We start from the raw sequence: 18,626 nt of genomic DNA on the forward strand, positions 1-18,626 counted from the left end.
TTTCTATAAATGGAATCACATACTATGTGGTCTTTTATGTCTGGCTTCTTTTGCTGAGCATCCTCCACCTGTAGCATGTGTCTGTACTTCATTTCTTTTCATGGCTGAATAATATTTCTCTGTATGAAGGAAGCACATTGCATTCATCCATTGATGGACATTTGGGTTATATCTATGTTTCAACCTTAGGGATAATGCTGCTATGAACATTCACATACCAATTTTTGTAAGGGATTTTTTTTTTCAATTTTTGTATGGGATTTTTTTATACTAGGGTATAAAAAATATTATTTTTTATATTATTTTGAGACAGGGTCTCAATAAGTTTCTTAAGTCCTCACTAAGTCGCTGAGGCTGCCCTCAAACTTGTGGTCCTCCTGCTTCAGCCTCCCAAGCTGCTGGGATTACTGATGTGCACCACTGCTCCCGTCTTTTCTTTTTCCCCTTCTGTATGTGCTATCCGTTAGTGTACATAACAACACTTTGGGAAGCAACTCATCTCCTCACTTGCCACATTGCTTTAGATTAGATTGTTTTTTCATTAGCTGACTTTCACCTTTTTTTAAAATTGAAGTGAAGTTCACGTGACATAAATTGAATCGCTTTAAAGTGAATAATTTACTTAAATTTTTTTCAATGTACTTTATTTAAATGTAATCATTTGAAACTGAATAATTGGTGGCTTTGGGTACATTCCCAGGGTTACACAATCATCATTTCGCCTATTTAAAAGAAAATTTTGTTTCGCACTTTTTTTTAAGTGGCAAAATAAACATAATATAAAATTTGCTATGGTATATATATCATATTGGTTACTGTCAGTCGTCTAGAGATAATTAAAGTCTATGGCAGGTTGTGCCTAGGCTCCAGGCCAACGCCACCCCTTTACGTATGGGGCCTGAGCATCCTTGTGTCTAGTAAAGGAAACAAGTAACGGACAGTCACGGGCTGTCACATCCCAGGGAGGGTCCTTCAAAGGCTCGGCCCTGAGTCCTGGAGGAGAGAGAGAGGGGCTGGTCAACAGGATAGGGTGGCCTCCCTCCCTGGACCCAGCCTCTCCCGGTGTCCCCAGACCACAACGAGTGTGCCACCCACACCATGTGCCTCAACGGCGTGTGCATCAATGAGAACGGCAGCTTCACCTGTCTCTGCAAACCTGGCTTCCTGCTGGCACCTGGTGGCCGCTACTGCGAGGGTGAGGCTGGACTCCGACCAGCAGAGGGTGGCCGGGAGGGGGAAGGAAGAGGAGGGACAAAGAGAAGAGAGGAAGGACTAGGAGAAGGAGGTGAGGAGAGAAAAAGGAGAAGGAAAAAGAAGGGAAGAAAAATGGGGAGGGAGAAAGGAGGGTGGGGGAGGATGAGGGGGCAGAGAGGGAAGCACGGGCAATGGGAGGTGAGGGGGAAGGGGGCAGGTCCCAATGGGTCCCACTTATCCCAGACATGGACGAGTGCCAGACGCCAGGCATCTGCATGAACGGCCACTGCACCAATACCCAGGGCTCCTTCCTCTGCCAGTGCCTGGGGGGGCTGGCGGTGGGCGCGGATGGCCGCGCCTGTGTGGACACCCACGTGCGCAGCACCTGCTTCGGAGCCGTGCATAAGGGATCCTGCGCCCGCCCCTTCCCGGGAACAGTCACCAAATCTGAGTGCTGCTGCGTCAGCCCAGACCACGGGTTTGGGGATCCCTGCCAACCTTGTCCTGCCAAGAACTCTGGTAAGCCTCTGGTTGCCTGTCCCCACCCACCTCCTTGGTCCTGGGCCGTTTCTTTGGTCCAGGAAAGGGAAGAGACGAAAGGGGGTTGATCTCCCTTTGGGGATGTGGGCGGCACATCTTAGCCCCAGACTCTTGCCCAAGACCGAAGAGTCAGGGTCAAGAATGTGGCTGAAAGTCTACAATGGCTGACCTCCCGACCCATTTCCCTGGCTCTTCCCCCGCAGCCGAGTTCCAGGTGCTGTGCAGCAGCGGACTTGGCATCACCACGGATGGTCGAGGTAAGTGGGTGCAGCTCCCCCATCCCCGGCCAACGTGCTGTTGACCGGTGCTGCCAGGTAGAGGCGGGGTGTGGCTGGGAACTGTATTGTCCGCCAGAGCTGCCATAATCAAGTACGTAACCACATACTGCAGACTGGCTCCTCCAACCACGGAAGTTCATCCTCTTGGGGATCCTGGGGGCCAGAAGTTCAAGGTCCAGGTACAGGCAGGGCTGGGTCATCCTGAGGCCACGAGGGAGCATCTGTTCCAGGCTTACCTCACCCCTTGCTTTCAGTGATTTATTTGATGGTGATCCTTGGCATTCCTTGGTTTGAAGAAGTCTCATAGACTTTACATCATCTCTAGATGGCTTAGAACACCTAATACTATGTAGATGTTGTACACATGGTTGTCACACTGCATTGTTTAAGGAATAATGACAAGGGGGGAGAATCTGTGCATGATGGTGCACACTCAGGAGGCTGAGGCAGGGGGATCACGCGTTGGAGGCCAGCCTGGGAAATATAGTGAGACCTTGTCTCAAGATAAAATAAAAAGGTCAGGGCAGCAGTTCAGTGGTACAGTGCTTGCCTAACATGTGCGAGGCCCTGGGATTCATCCCTAGCACCAGTCACACAATAAAAATCTATACATGTTTAGTATGAATGCAGCTATTTTCTGAACGTCTTCCATCCTGGACTGGTTGAATCCACTGATGTAGAACCCACAGACACTGAGGGCCACCTGTATTATATTAAGGGATGCTATACAAATGTCTACTCCATGCCTTCCAAACTGGGGACAGGGGACATTTGGCAATGTCTGGCATCTCATGGGTAGAAACCAGGGATGCTGCCCCAACATTCTGCAAGGTGCAGGATGTCCCCCCACCCACAGTAAGGAATGATCCTGCCCCCAAGGTCAACAGGGCCAAGGCTGGGCAACCCTGGTAAGGGGAGAAGTGAAGCAAGGTCTGGGCTGGAACTCCAACCTGGGGGAGACCCCCGGAGAGCCCGTGCAGCTGCTGTCTCTCTCCTCCTGCTGCAGACATCAACGAGTGTGCCCTTGATCCCGAGGTCTGCACCAATGGCATGTGCGAGAACCTTAGGGGCAGCTACCGCTGCATCTGCAACCTGGGTTATGAGGCAGGAGCCACAGGCAAGGAGTGCATCGGTGAGCATGCCCACCACTGGTCAGGGGGTGGGCTCCTCCCACGGCAGACCCCTGATCCCTCTCTCCAACCCCACCCTACAGACGTGGACGAGTGTGCCCTCAACAGTCTCTTGTGTGACAACGGGAGGTGCCGGAATAGCCCTGGTAGCTATAGCTGCTCCTGCCCCCAGGGTTTCAGCTTCCGGCAGGATACAGAGACCTGTGAAGGTACAGGGTACCGGGCACACTTCTGGCAGCACACACGGGACACACAAACACACAAGCAGATACACATGCTGCATGTGGTGTGTGCACACACAGGCTCTACACGGCCGGGCCACCTGCTCCCTTCCTGGGCTGACCCCCTGCCACACCCTGACCTCTGTCCATTCTCCATTTTCCTCCTATGTCTCACTTTATCTCTCTCATGCCACAACCCCCTTTAGAGTCACCGGTCCACACCATGCATGCTCCTGAGACCCTGCACATCAGCATTCATGCACGGGGGCTGAGTTTGATTTATAATAAACATATTTTGGGCCATATTCCTGGCACAGTGCTTCAAACCCTCTTGTAATCTGAGCAGTAAAGATTCTAGGAGCATCTTGAGTCCTAATGGTTGGTTTTTGACCCTGAGTCCCGACATGGAGTTCTGAATCTCTTGGGATTTCCTGGGTGGTAGAAAGGTGTTTGGTTCTGATGAAGCAGCTGGTCACCAGAAAGACCAAGCCATGATTAGAAGCTGGGAGCTTTCCATGCTCCCTCCAACCTCTGGGAATGGAAGACGAGCTGGAGATGGAGTTAGTCATGCCTACATCACCAAGCCTCCATCAAAATCCCAGAATTATGTGGCCCGGGGAGCTTTCAGATAGCTGAAATGGCAGCGGCGCCTGGAGCTCCCCACCTGCTTCCCGATACCTCATCCTCTGGCCATGTTTGTGAGCTCCCCTGGAGTGTGCTAGGAAACGGAAGTCCAGTGCTTCCCCGAGTTCTGTGAGCCTCCAGCTAACCATGGAAGAGGCTCTGGGAACCCGCAGTTCCTGGCTAGCCAGTCAGAAGCTCTGGAGGCCTGGATTTGAATGCCACCTACCTGGGTGGGGGGCAGTCTTATGGGACTGAACCCTTCACCTGTGGCATCTGCCTGTAACTCAGGTAGACAATGTCATCATTGAATTGAGTTAAAGGGCACCTTGCTGGTGTGGGAGAATTGGTCAGTGTGGGGACAAAAATTCATGTCTAGTCACTGGAGTGTTTTGCGCTTCATTGAGGTAAGAGTAGGAAAAAGAGTGTGGTTTTTCTTGTCTCTTACACACACACACACACACACACACACACTTTGAACATGCTTGCGTGCACACTATTCCCACATTCTCTGCCTGCTTCTGCTTGCATCTGGGTGTAGCAGCCCCCCGGGGAGGAGGGGGCCCCCGGCCAGGTGTGCCTCCCCTTCCCACAGCTCAGCAAGTGGTGGTGGGCTGTCCCCGCAGACATCAACGAGTGCCTGTCCAGCCCCTGTGTGAACGGTGTGTGCCGAAACCTGGCGGGCTCCTACGCCTGCGAATGCGCCCCTGGCAGTCGGCTGGAGCCCTCTGGTACCGTGTGTGTAGGTGAGAGGGGTTGCAGATCCTGGGCCTCTGCAGGTGGAGGTGCAGGTGTAAGCCCTGCAGGTGAGACAGTGACCCCACCCCCTTCCACCCAGACAGCACAAAAGGCACTTGCTGGCTGCAGATCCAGGATGGCCATTGTGAGGTGAACCTGCAGGGAGCCGCTCTGCGGTCTGAGTGCTGCGCCACCCTCGGGGTCGCCTGGGGGAGCCCCTGCGAACGCTGCGAGATAGGTAAAGCTTATCTGGGGGCCTCCCGAGGCCAGTGCGCCTGCGTGCTCTGGTGCCCATTGGGAGCACGGGGTGGAGCTGGTACCCTGGGGCTGGCCGTAGAGTGATTCTTCTCTCCATCCCCATTCACCGAAACACAGACCCTACCTGTGCACGTGGATTCGCCCGAATGAAGGGTCTCACCTGCGAAGGTAACTCTGACCCTCTCTCTCCCGTTCTCTTCCCTTCCAAATCCACATATACAGGCAGGTGTGTGTTATACTTGGGTGCTCCTGGGGATCCTCCTGAGATAGAGATCGAGATTTTCCCTCCCTGGTACCCAGGTCTTCCCGAGATCCCCCAGTATCCTTGCCATGGCCCCCTCCTTCCTCCCCAAGGACAGCTTGGGCTTCCTGAGCTCCCAGGGGAATGACCAGCAGCCCTCTTGGGGGCCTCCAGCCCTCCCATCTCTGTCTTGCCTTCCACTGCCCAGATGTGAACGAATGTGAGTCCTTCCCGGGCATCTGTCTGAACGGGCGCTGCCTCAACACGGCTGGCTCCTTCCGCTGCGAGTGTCCCCAGGGCCTGAAGCTGGACGCCTCGGGCAGGCTCTGTGTGGGTGAGTCCAGGCACATCCCCGGAGGGTGCCCTGCCCTCCCCTCCTTCCCTCCACCTGCAGCGACGATGCCTCTAGGAACAGGACAGATGCGGGCCCTCCAGGACCCTCTACTCCCACTCAGTGCTCCCTGAGAATTTATATGCCTCCTCTCTGAGCATTGCAAATGACAAAACCCTCGTGAAATCGCATCTACATGCTTGGTTATTCTCTTTTCCAATAAAGTGTACCCGGGTGGCCCTGAGCAGGAGCCCCCAGGAGGCGTTCAGCCAGCGGGCTTGCTCACACACCTCCCTCAGTCTCGGGGCTCAAGGTCACTGGAATGTTTTGCTCTCAGTCTCAAAGTCTCTGAAATCCCAGCCCCCTCCTCTCAGCATTATTTTGAGGATTAAATGGATTGAGTGCTTGGTTAGCATCCAGGCAGTGAGCATTATTATTATGGAACTTCAGCGTGAGGAAGCTACGCCTTTTCCTTCTCCCCCCATGTTGGGGAGAAAGTTTCAGGCAGCGGGTCCCGAGCCCCCGCCTGCAGTGTGGCAGGGGTCTGACCTGGCGATCGCTGCTCTGTGCAGACGTGAGGCTGGAGCTGTGTTTCCTGCGCTGGGACGAGGACGACTGTGGGGTCCCCCTGCCCGGCAAGTACCGGAAGGACACTTGCTGCTGCTCCATTGGGGCTGCCTGGGGTGCTGAGTGCGAGGCCTGTGGGGGGCCCGACTCCCCGGAGTTCGCCAGCCTGTGCCCCCGAGGTCGGGGCTTCGCCCCCCAGGACTTCCTGTCTGGCAGGCCCTTCTATAAAGGTGTGTGGGGAGGGGAGCCTGCAGGAGAGGCCCTGGCAGGATGGGGAAGCCAGAGGAGGGGACAGCATGGGGACAGTCCTGGAGGTGGGAAGTGCCTGGAGAGGGAGGTGAGAAAGTTCAGGGGTCAGAACCCGGGAGGGCTTGGTTGACGATTCCCAGCTTCAGGATGTGGGGTGGTCTGATCACGTGTCACACCCCCCCACACTCCAGATGTGAACGAGTGCAAGGTGTTCCCCAGCATCTGTACCCACGGCACCTGCCGCAACACCGTGGGCAGCTTCCACTGCTCCTGTACCGGGGGTTTCGCCCTGGATGCCCAGGAGAGGAACTGCACAGGTAGGTGCCCCCTCTGCCTCTTGGAGAGGGGAGTCATCCATGCAGGGATGGCGGCCTTGAGTCAGAGGTGGAAGCATGACCCATGTAGGTGCCTCTTGTACCCACCTGTGTGCTGTGTGACCTAGGGTAGGTCTTTACCCTCGCTGGGTTGTAGGAACCCTCTGTCCCTGTGGAAGGGCTCCAAATGTGACCACTCAGGGCCTTCAAGCTAAAAAGACCCCTGCCTTGCTCAGTGTTCAGAGCAAGCACCTCTTTCCCTGCTCCGTGAAGCATCCAGGGCTCCCCTGCAGCCCCTTGTGTCCGCAGAGGTGGAGACGCTGCCCTGGATCTCCTCTTGGGTCAAGTCCAGGGACCCCTAGGGATCCTCCTCCCCAATCCCCCATGCCACACACACAGACCCTGGCCCACACCCCCTGTCCCCACAGATATCGACGAGTGCCGCATCTCTCCCGACCTCTGCGGCCAGGGTGCCTGTGTCAACACTCCGGGCAGCTTTGAGTGTGAGTGTTTCCCTGGCTACGAGAGCAGCTCTGTGCTGATGAAGAACTGCATGGGTGAGCGGCCGCAGGGTGAGGGCGGGGTGGGGTCCAGAGGAGGGGCCTGGAGCCTCACCGGTGGAGGGCAGGCATGGGAAGGGGCTGCCATCCAGCTAGGGAAGAGCACATCTGGATGCCACAGTCTGTCTTTAGGAGAGAGGCCTGGGGACTGAGACCTGGGTGGGGACATGCGGACAGTGAGGTCTCCCAGGAGGGGTGCAGCATGAGAAAGACAGGGCTCCACAGAGAAGCTTGGGAGACACTGCCATTCAGAGGCCTCAGCCCCATGGTTCCTCTGTTACTCATTCAGTGAACATTCCACTGCAGAGAGCTTAGCCATAGAGCTGTTTTCTTGGAGCTCATGGCCTTGTGGGGAAACAGATGTTAAAACGAATCCCCAAAGCAGTGCACAATTTCCAATAGGAATGCGGACCTGGAAGATGGGCCCATCCTGTGGGACCTGGGGAGTGGCTGAGAGCAGTGGGAGAAAATGTGGTGAAGAGAAGCTAGAGGGACAGCCTGGAGTGAGAACAGCATATGCAAAGGCCCTGAGGTGGGCCTAGGGCTAGAAGGAGACAAAGGTGGCTGCAGGGCTGAGCCTGGTCCAAAGGGGAGGGGAGGGGCTTCTCAGGGCTTCTGTCCGTGATTCCAAGTGTCGGCCTCCTGTCCCAGTTCTGCGAATTCTAGTCCCTCTTCCCCAGATCTGACTTGTCCCTGCTTCTCCCAGCTCAGACCTCACTGTCCCCGGTCATCCAAGCCCTAAGCCTCTGGGCTGTCCTGGCTTCAGCCAGGGTGAGGGAGCCTGGGGCAGCAGGGGAAGCTTCCAGGAGCCACTTCACCGCCTCCTCCAGTTGGTGTCTTCAGCCTGCTCTTTTCATACATTCAGATGTGGACGAGTGTGCAAGGGACCCGCTGATGTGCCGGGGAGGCACCTGCACCAACACGGATGGGAGCTACGAGTGCCGGTGTCCCACAGGACATGAACTGGTGGCCAAGGGCACTGCCTGTGAGGGTGAGTGTGCATCCTGCACACGTGATGTATATGTGCACGTGCCCTGAATGTGCTAGTGGGAGTGTGTGTCTCAGTGTCTACCGTGTGAGATGGCGGGTGATTGTATTGGTGTATCTGAGGATGTGCTTATGTGTGAGTGTGCAAATGTGTGTGTATGTGTGTGATTGCATGCACCGGGTGGTGGAAGTGTACATTTGTGTGTCTCCATGGGTGCACAGGAATGAGATTGGAGGAATGTGTCTGTGAACGTGAACGTGTACCTGTGAATGCATGTATATGAGTGAGGGTGCCTGTGAGGATGTATGTGTGTGCCTATACAGGGTGTTCACATGTGTGCAGATGTGAGGGGGTGTGCATGTGTGTGAGCATGTAAGACGTGTGAGTGCGCATCTGGATGTGAATGTGTCTATAGAGGACAGAAGTGTTTGCATGTGAGTGTATGAGCTTGTATGGCTGTGCAAGAGATGTGAGTGTGTATGGATGCACGTTTACACAAGGAAAATGGGTTTGTGAGTGAGGGCATGTTCATGTGTGTGAGCATGCACATGGTGTGAATCTACCTGAGTGCGAGTGTACATTCAGGTGTACAAGTGTGAGCATAAGTATGAGTTAGTGTGAGGTGTGTTTGTGAGTCTGAGTCTGTGTATTTGTGTTTGTAACGGAGTGTGTATCTGTGGCTGTGTGTACCAGGGACGAGTGTGCATGGTGTGAGTGTGTGTTTGTGTGAGTAGGCAGGTGCCCGTGGAGGGAGTGCTGATGTGGGGAGTGTGAGCTGATTGGTTAGGTGTGTCTCACCACAAAGAGGGCAGAGGGTACAGGTCCCTCCTTCACCAGGGAACCCCACCAGCCTTGTGCTTCCCCCCACCCCACAGACATCGACGAGTGTGCCCTGAGTGACAGCCTGTGTCCGCACGGCCAGTGTGTCAACGTCATTGGTGCCTTCCAGTGCTCTTGCCACGCTGGCTTCCAGGGCACGCCTGACCGCCAGGGCTGCGTGGGTGAGCCTGCGCTTGCCCCAGATCCCCGCTGCAGCCCAATGGCGCCTGCCCCAGATCCCGTGCAGCTCAATGGCAGCCGCTGCAGTTCCTGCTGGCCTCCTCTAGGGTCCCACTCCACTCTTGCCCCTGAATGAGCCGCACCCACCTGGGCCCCGCCCACTGTCCCACCCCCACCCCACCAGACTGCTCCCACTTTCCAGTCCACCCAACCCGCCCCGCCCACTTCCCTGGCCCCATGCACTGCCCCACCACACCAGACCCCTCCCACTTCCCAGCCCCGCCCACCAAACCATGCCAGGCCCCTCCCACTTCCCTGGCCCAACCCACACATGGCCCCTCCCACTGCCCAACTCCACTGCTTCCCAGCCCTGCCCATGCCCAGCCCTGTGCACTGCCCCAGCTGCTCCCTGTCTGCCCTGCCTCCTGTAGACATCAATGAGTGTCAAGTGCAGAATGGTGGCTGTGACGTGCACTGCGTTAATACTGAAGGCAGCTTCCGGTGCGGCTGTGGACAAGGCTACTTGCTGATGCCTGATGGGAGGACCTGTGCAGGTGGGTGGGCCTGGCCTCTCTCTCTGCCTGGGATGGGGACTTGCTGGCATTAGCCAAGCCCCAAAGTGGCCCAGAGGCCAGCATCACACAAAGTCCAGGGCAAAGCCAAAGCATCCCTGCCTGTCCTTGTGGGCTGCTGACTCTGGGAGAAGGATCCTGGGATCTCCCCGCATGCTGTGCACTTGCAGCCCATCCTCCACTCCTGTTCTTCCAGATGTGGACGAGTGTGAAGAGAACCCAGACATCTGTGACCGGGGCCAGTGCACCAACACGCCCGGGGGTCATCGCTGCCTGTGTTATGATGGCTTCACAGCCACTCCGGACATGACAACATGTGTCGGTGAGAAGCCAGGACTGTGGGGTGGAGGAGGCAACATCAGAACCCCTACTCCCCCTACCAGGAGGCACGAAGGCACAAGTGCGAGGTCCCATCCCTGTCAGGAAAGGGAGGTGAGGCTTGGTAGCAGTGGGCTGCTTGGAGGCCACCAGCACTGAGGCCTGCCTCCAAAGCCCTGGAGTCTCTCTTGTAGAAGCAGAGCCAGCCAAGCCTGTTCTTAGGGATCACCTTTTGTATATATTTAGTTTTTAGTGTTTTAGGTGGACACAACATCTTTATTTTACATGTATGTGGTTCTGAGGATCAAACCCAGTGCCTCATGCATACTAGGCGAGCACTCTACCACTGAGCTACAACCCCAGCCCCTTAGGGATCACATTTATTGAGCATTCACTGTGAACCCAACACCAACCAGAAAATCATGCTGTATTCTGGGGGTTGGTGCTTTCAGATCATCCCAGGCAAAGGGGAGGGGGAACAGGATGAGAGAGAGAGAGTCAGAACGGTGTTCTGTGAGCCCTGTTTGGGGTTTTGCAATCCCTGTCCTCACCCAGCCACAGGTGTCCCTGGGGACTGGGGAGGAGATGTGTACTGGGTGCCCTACCAGGGCAGAGCTGAGGGGAGAGTGGGAAGTTCCAGAAGTAACCATGTGACTCCTGACCAAAACTTACTTGGACAGTGGAACTTGAGTCCCATGCACCGGGATTTCAGAAAAAAGCCTTGTGAACAAGTAAATGTAGGGATTGCTGTCCACGTAATCCTGCTGCAGACCTCACGTGAAGTCCTGCTGGAGGCAAGCCTGGCTGTCTTGTGGAACTCGTTCCCTAAATGTCCTGGACAGTGCAGGCCTGTCATGGCTCACTGGCTCCTGTGTTCCATGAAGCACATGCTGTGAAACACTCATCACAGGACACCCAGCCTGCTGCTGGCTTCCGTCCTGCCCTCCCCCAGCACCTAATCCTCAGGCCTCCTGCCCTCTCACCCTACAGATGTGAACGAGTGTGACTTTAACCCTTACATCTGCATCCACGGGATCTGTGAGAACACAAAGGGGTCCTTTGTGTGCCACTGCCAGCCAGGCTACGTCGTCAGGAAGGGGGCCATGGGCTGCTCAGGTGAGCTGGTGGTCAGTGATGCAGGTGAGAGGGACTCCAGGGGCCAGCTTGATGGTCATCAGGGCTGCCCCAGGCCTCAGGCAGAGTGTAGCCAGAACTCATTCTGATGGATCTCCACTGATGACACCTCGTGTGAATGCACTGCCCCGGGGTCCCCTTAAACAGCTGGACAGAGCACCCCCAAATGCCCACAGCACCTTCCCAACGCAGCAGGGGAGCCTCTGCTTTACAGGACACATTGAAACACCGAATTTTTATAGAATCCGTTTCCTGGGGCTGTCAGATGAGCATTTGCCTCTTAGTATAAAATCCCAGGGATTTGGCCTCCCTCCAGAAAAAAGTTCTGGAGCCAAAAGGCCTGAAATCAAGGTGTGGCCAGGCTGGGTTCCTTCTTGGGAGTTCAGAGGGAGAGTCTGTCCCACGCATGTCTCCTAGCTTCAGAAGGTTGCTCACAATCTTTGGAGTTCCATGGCTTCACCTTGACCTCTTCCTTCCACAAACACGGCACAGTACTGCCATAAAAGCAGACACATAGACTCATGGAATAGACCAGGGGGCTCAGAAGTCAACCCCCGCAGCTATAGGCACCTGATTCTTTTTTTTTTTTTATTGGTTGTTCAAAACTTTACAAAGCTCTTGACATATCATATTCCATACATTAGATTCAAGTGCGTTATGAACTCCCATTTTTACCCCAAATACAGATTGCAGAATCACATCGGTTACACATCCACATTTTTACATGATGCCCTATTAGTAATTGTTGTATTCTGCTACCTTTCCTATCCTCTACTATCCCCCCTCCCCTCCCCTCCCATCTTCTCTCTCTACCCCATCTACTGTAATTCATTTCTCTCCTTGTTTTTTTTCCCATTCCCCTCACAACCTCTTATATGTAATTTTGTATAACAATGAGGGTCTCCCTCCATTTCCATGCAATTTCCCTTTTCTCTCCCTTTCCCTCCCACCTCATGTCTCTGTTTAATGTTAATCTTTTCCTCTTGCTCTTCCTCCCTGCTCTGTTCTTAGTTGCTCTCATTATATCAAAGAAGACATTTGGCATTTGTTTTTTAGGGATTGGCTAGCTTCACTTAGCATAATCTGCTCTAATGCCATCCATTTCCCTGCAAATTCCATGATTTTGTCATTTTCTTAGTGCAGAGTAATACTCCATTGTGTATAAATGCCACATTTTTTTTATCCATTCATCTATTGAAGGGCATCTGGGTTGGTTCCACAGTCTAGCTATTGTGAATTGTGCTGCTATGAACATCGATGTGGCAGTATCCCTGTAGTACACTCTTTTAAGGTCTTCAGGGAATAGTCGAGAAGGGTAATAGCTGGGTCAACTGGTGGTTCCATTCCCAGCTTTCCCAGGAATCTCCATACTGCTTTCCAAATTGGCCACACCAATTTGCAGTCCCATGAGCAATGTACAAGAGTACCCTTTTCCCCACATCCTCGCCAGCACTTGTTGTTTGACTTCATAATGGCTGCCAATCTTACTGGAGTGAGATGATATCTTAGGGTGGTTTTGATTTGCATTTTTCTGACTGCTAGAGATGGTGAGCATTTTTTCATGTACTTGTTGATTGATTGTATGTCCTCCTCTGAGAAGTGTCTGTTCAGGTCCTTGGCCCATTTGTTGATTGGGTTATTTGTTATCTTATTGTTTAATTTTTTGAGTTCTTTGTATACTCTGGATATTAGGGCTCTATCTGAAGTGTGAGGAGTAAAAATTTGTTCCCATGATGTAGGCTCCCTATTTACCTCTCTTATTGTTTCTCTTGCTGAGAAAAAACTTTTTAGTTTAAGTAAGTCCCATTTGTTGATTCTTGTTATTAACTCTTGTGCTATGGGTGTCCTATTAAGGAATTTGGAGCCTGACCCCACAATATGTAGATCGGAGCCAACTTTTTCTTCTATAAGACGCAGAGTCTCTGATTTGATATCAAGCTCCTTGATCCATTTTGAGTTAACTTTTGTGCATGGCGAGAGAAGGGGATTCAGTTTCATTTTGTTGCATATGGATTTCCAGTTTTCCCAGCACCATTTGTTGAAGATGCTATCCTTCCTCCATTGCATGCTTTTAGCCCCTTTATCAAATATAAGATAGTTGTAACTTTGTGGATTGGTCTCTGTGTCCTCTATTCTGTACCATTGGTCCACCCGCCTGTTTTGGTACCAGTACCATGCTGTTTTTGTTACTATTGCTCTGTAGTATAGTTTGAAATCTGGTATCGCTATACCGCCTGATTCACACTTCCTGCTTAGAGTTGCTTTTGCTATTCTGGGTCTTTTATTTTTCCATATGAATTTCATGATTGCTTTGTCTATTTCTACAAGAAATGCCATTGGGATTTTGATTGGCATTGCATTAAACCTATAGAGAACTTTTGGTAATATCGCCATTTTGATGATGTTAGTTCTGCCTATCCATGAACAGGGTATATTTTTCCATCTTCTAAGATCTTCTTCTATTTCTCTCTTTAGGGTTCTGTAGTTTTCATTGTATAAATCTTTCACCTCTTTTGTTAGGTTGATTCCCAAGTATTTTATTTTATTTTTGAGGATATTGTGAATGGGGTGTTTTTCCTCATTTCCGTTTCAGAAGTTTTGTCGCTGATATACAGAAATGCCTTTGATTTATGCATGTTGATTTTATATCCTGCCACTTTGCTGAATTCATTTATTAGTTCTAGTAGTTTCTTTGTAGACCCTTTTGGGTCTTCTAGGTATAGAATCATGTCATCTGCAAATAGTGATAATTTAAGTTCTTCTTTTCCTATTTTTATGCCTTTAATTTCTTTCATCTGTCTAATTGCTCAGGCCAGTGTTTCAAGAACTATATTGAATAGAAGTGGTGAGAGAGGGCATCCCTGTCTTGTTCCAGATTTTAGAGGGAATGCCTTCAATTTTTCTCCATTCAGAATGATGCTAGCCTGAGGCTTAGCATAGATAGCTTTTACAATGTTGAGATAAGTTCCTGCTATCCCTAGTTTTTCTAATGTTTTGAACATAAAGGGATGCTGTACTTTGTCGAATGCTTTTTCTGCATCTATCGAGATGATCATATGGTTCTTATCTTTAAGTCTATTGATGTGATGAATAACATTTATTGATTTCTGTATATTGAACCATCCTTGCATCCCAGGGATGAATCCTACTTGATCATGGTGCACAATTTTTTTGATGTGTTTTTGTATCCGATTCCCCAGAATTTTATTGAGGATTTTTGCATCTAGGTTTATTAGAGATACTGGTCTGTAGTTTTCTTTCTTTGAGGTGTCTTTGTCTGGTTTCGGAATCAGGGTGATGTTGGCCTCATAGAATGAATTTGGAAGAGCTCCCTCTTTTTCTATTTCCTGAAATAACTTGAAAAGTATTGGTATTAATTCTTCTTTAAAGGTTTTGTAAAACTCCACTGTATACCCATCCGGTCCTGGGCTTTTCTTGGTTGGTAGTCTTTTGATTGCTTCTTCTATTTCATCCGTTGATATTGGTCTGTTCAAATTGTGTGTATCCTCCTGACTCAGTCTGGGCAAATCATATGACTTAAGAAATTTATCAATGTCTTCACTATCTTCTATTTTATTGGAATATAGTTTTTCAAAATAATTTCTAATGGTCTTCTGTATTTCTGTAGCATCTGTTGTGATATTGCCTTTTTCATCCCGTATGTTAGTAATTTGAGTTTTCTCTCTTCTTCTCTTCATTAGCATGGCTAAGGGTCAGTCGATCTTATTTATTTTTTTGAAGAATCAACTTTTAATTTTGTCAATTTTTTCAATAGTTTCTTTTGTTTCAATTTCGTTGATTTCCGCTCTGATTTTAATTATTTCTTGCCTTCTGCTACATTTGCTGTTGTTTTGCTCTTCCTTTTCTAGGGCTTTGAGATGAAGTGTGAGCTCATTTATTTGTTGTTTTTTTCTTTTTTTGAGGAATGACCTCAAGGCGATGAATTTCCCTCTTAAAACTGCTTTCATTGTGTCCCATAGATTCCGATATGTTGTGTCTGTATTTTCATTTATCTCTAAGAATTTTTTGATTTCCTCCTTTATGTCTTCTGTAACCCATTGATCATTCAGTAACATATTGTTCATTTTTCATGTGATGTAGGATTTTTCCTTCCTTCTTTTATCATTGATTTCCAGTTTCATTCCATTATGATCAGATAAAATGCATGGTATTATCTCCACCCCTTTATATTTACTGAGGGTTGCCCTATGGCATAATATATGGTCTATTTTTGAGAAGGATCCATGTGCTATTGAGAAAAAAGTATATCCACTTGATGATGGTTGATATATTCTATATATGTCAGTTAAGTCTAGGTTATTGATTGTTGTATTGAGTTCTATAGTTTCTTTATTCAACTTTTGTTTGGAGGATCTGTCCAATGGTGAGAGAGGTGTGTTGAAGTCACCCATAATTATTGTGTTGTGGTCTATTTGATTCTTGAACTTGAGGAGAGTTTGTTTTATGAATGTCACAGCACCCTTATTTGGTGCATAAATATTGATAATTGTTATGTCTTGTTGGTGAATGGTTCCTTTTAACAGTATATAATGTCCTTCCTTATCCCTTTTGATTAACTTAGTCTTGAAGTCGATTTTATTCGATATGAGGATGGCCACCCCTGCTTGCTTACGAGGACCGTGTGCGTGGTATATTTTTTCCCAACCTTTCACCTTCAGCCTGTGTATGTCTTTTCCAATCAGATGTGTCTCCTGGAGGCAGCATATTGTTGGATTTGTTTTTTTAATCCATGTTACCAGCCTATGTTGCTTTTTTGGAGAGTTTAAGCCATTAACGTTTAGAGTTACTATTAATATATGGTTTGTACTTCCAGCCATGTTTGATTATTTATCTTTTTTTTTTTAATTTAGTTTGTTTCTCCATGATTAGCTTTCCCCCTGCCCTCTGTCTTTACTGAGGTTCTTCCCACTGATGGTTTTCATTATTGTTTATCATTTCTTCCTCATGTAGTGTTTTGCTCAAGATGCTTTGCAGTGCTGGTTTTCTGGCTGCAAATTCTTTTAACTTTTGTTTATCATGAAAGATTTTTATTTCGTTGTCGTACCTGAAGCTTAATTTTGCTGGATACAAAATTCTTGGTTGGCATCCATTGTCTTTCAGTGTTTGAAATACGTTGTTCCAGGATCTTCTTGCTTTCAGCGTCTGTGATGAAAAATCCGTTGTTAACCTTATTGGTTTACCCCTGAATGTAATCTGCCTCCTTTCTCTTGTAGCTTTTCATATTTTCTTTTTGTTCTGTATATTGGATATCTTCATAACAATGTGTCTTGGCGTTGGTCTACTGTGATTTTGTATGCTCGGTGTCCTGTATGCATCGACAATTTGTATATCCGTTTCCTTTTTTATTTCTGGAAAGTTTTCTATAATTATTTCATTCAGCAGGTTGCACATTCCCTTGGTTTGAACCTCTATACCTTCCTCTATCCCGATGACTCTTAAGTTTGGTTTTTTATGTTATCCCATATCTCTTGGATGTTTTTCTCGTGATTTTTTTCCAGCCTTTCTGAGTTGGCTAGACTCTTTTCAAGATGATATATTTTGTCTTCATTATCTGATGTTCTGGCTTCTACTTGCTCCACTCTGTTAGTGATACTCTCATTTGAGTTTTTAATTTGGTTTATAGTTTCCTTCATTTCTAGAATTATTATTTGATTTTTTTTATAATCTCTATCTCCTGATAAAGATGCTTATTTGCTTCTTTTATCTGTTTATGTAATTCATTTTCAATGTGTTCTTTCACTGTTTGAATTTGCTGTCTCATATCCTCTTTAAGATTCCATTCCATCTGTCTAAGGTATTCCTTGAGTTCTTTATTTGGCCATTTTTCTGATGCCTCTAGGTCCTCCTGAATATTTAGGCTGTCCTGCGTTGTTTGTACTCCTTTTCTTCCTTGCTTTTTCATGCTGCTCATGTTACTTCTTGTTTTGTTTGACTGCTGAGTTACTGTTTACTCCTATAAATTTATTTGATGCTTGGGAGGAAAGGTATTAGAAGGGAAGGGAAGAAGTCACTAAAGAGAATGAGAGTAAGCAGGTAGAGTTCAAGGAAGGGGGAATAAGGAAATTGAAAAGAAATGAAAAGACAAAAGAAAAAAATAGAAAATAAAAAAAGAAAAAAAATAAAAAAAAATCAAAATTAAAATTAAAAAAATAATAAAAAAATTTTAAAAAAATTAAAAAATGAAAATGAACCCCCCCAAAAAAAATTAATAAATGAAGTTTGATTAACTTCTCTTCCAGGAGGTGGAGCTGTGCCCACCGGGCCAAGCTTCTCCTCTCAATACACGGGAACCAATCACTGTGCAGCAGCTCCTCCTCCCAGACTGGGCGGGTCTCCAATCCTGAGTGCCTAGGGCCTTCTCTTGTGTCTAGTCACTTCCCTACTTTTCCTCAAGCCAGGCCCCGCTCACCGGTGGCACTCACCACAATACTGGCTACACGCCAGGTCTGCTGCTCCCAGGAGCCCTATTTTCTTGAACGACTGGGCACACTCTCCCTGTTTGCCATTCCCTCAGACCCTGTGTTTGTGGAGCTTGGGGCTGAGAACCCTCAGTGAATTTTGCTTGCCCTCCGGTAACCACGCCCCCGGTAGCTGGTGCAAGAGACCTCAGTTGTCAGCACTGGTGGGAGCGGTAGCTGGGGGTCCCGCGCCGTGGGTCCCACGCCACTCCTGATTCCCTTGGTCTGACTATCGTGCTCACGGGAGAGCTGGGAGGGGCCCTTAAGGTTTTCCCGCTGTGTGGAGAGGAAGGGCTAGGGGGTTACACACCTGTCGCCGCCAGTTTCAATGAAGTTATCTCCTCCGCCACATTCTGGTGACATCAGTTCTCTGCCATGGTGGTATCCCATGCAAATGGCGACAGTTCGTTCCCTTTGCCGGGTGACCGATGCAACGGGTGGGTCCTGACTGTCTCTCCCAAGCCCCGTCTCAATCCTGTGGCCACTACCTATGAAGGCTCGGTTGGTATTAACCTCCGCAGGTTCAGAAGGACTGACCAGTTGTTTCAGCGGGATCGTTTAGTGCTGACTCACAGCGGTTTGTCTGCGAGACGCAGGCGAATGGGAGCTTGAATTCAGCCGATCCGGGCTCAGTGTGTGTTCTGAGAGGCCCTGACTGTTCGCCCCAGATCCACGTCAGCTCAGCATTGTCTAGTGGTCCTGAGCAAACAGCATTTAGACGATTTATGACTCCCTATGCCCGCGCAGCTGAAGAGGTCAGAGACTTGATCTCTCCACGCCCACCGCCATGTTGGATCTCCCCAGGCATCTGATTCTTGACCAAGGGGCCAAAAATGTGTGGTAGGGAAAGTCAGCCCCTTTGACAAATGGTACTGGGTGGATTTCCGCATGTGG

At 49.5% G+C, this 18,626-nt stretch overlaps 1 protein-coding gene across 1 annotated transcript in view; it reads left to right on the forward strand.

The window, feature by feature from the left end:
- Fbn3 (fibrillin 3) overlaps positions 1-18,626 on the forward strand; it is a 64,983-nt gene that overhangs the window by 12,787 nt on the left and 33,570 nt on the right. Inside the window, exons 15-31 of the mRNA XM_027954874.2 lie at positions 1,073-1,195; positions 1,438-1,713; positions 1,938-1,991; positions 3,019-3,144; positions 3,226-3,351; positions 4,611-4,730; positions 4,823-4,960; positions 5,098-5,148; positions 5,430-5,555; positions 6,125-6,349; positions 6,560-6,685; positions 7,111-7,239; positions 8,108-8,233; positions 9,106-9,231; positions 9,661-9,783; positions 9,998-10,123; positions 11,110-11,235. Coding sequence (XP_027810675.2) covers positions 1,073-1,195; positions 1,438-1,713; positions 1,938-1,991; positions 3,019-3,144; positions 3,226-3,351; positions 4,611-4,730; positions 4,823-4,960; positions 5,098-5,148; positions 5,430-5,555; positions 6,125-6,349; positions 6,560-6,685; positions 7,111-7,239; positions 8,108-8,233; positions 9,106-9,231; positions 9,661-9,783; positions 9,998-10,123; positions 11,110-11,235 — 2,247 coding nt within the window. The remainder of the gene's footprint in view (positions 1-1,072; positions 1,196-1,437; positions 1,714-1,937; positions 1,992-3,018; positions 3,145-3,225; positions 3,352-4,610; positions 4,731-4,822; positions 4,961-5,097; positions 5,149-5,429; positions 5,556-6,124; positions 6,350-6,559; positions 6,686-7,110; positions 7,240-8,107; positions 8,234-9,105; positions 9,232-9,660; positions 9,784-9,997; positions 10,124-11,109; positions 11,236-18,626) is intronic.

This window comes from Marmota flaviventris, chromosome 1 (assembly GCF_047511675.1).
Source record: "Marmota flaviventris isolate mMarFla1 chromosome 1, mMarFla1.hap1, whole genome shotgun sequence".
Taxonomy (NCBI): Eukaryota; Metazoa; Chordata; class Mammalia; order Rodentia; family Sciuridae; genus Marmota; species Marmota flaviventris.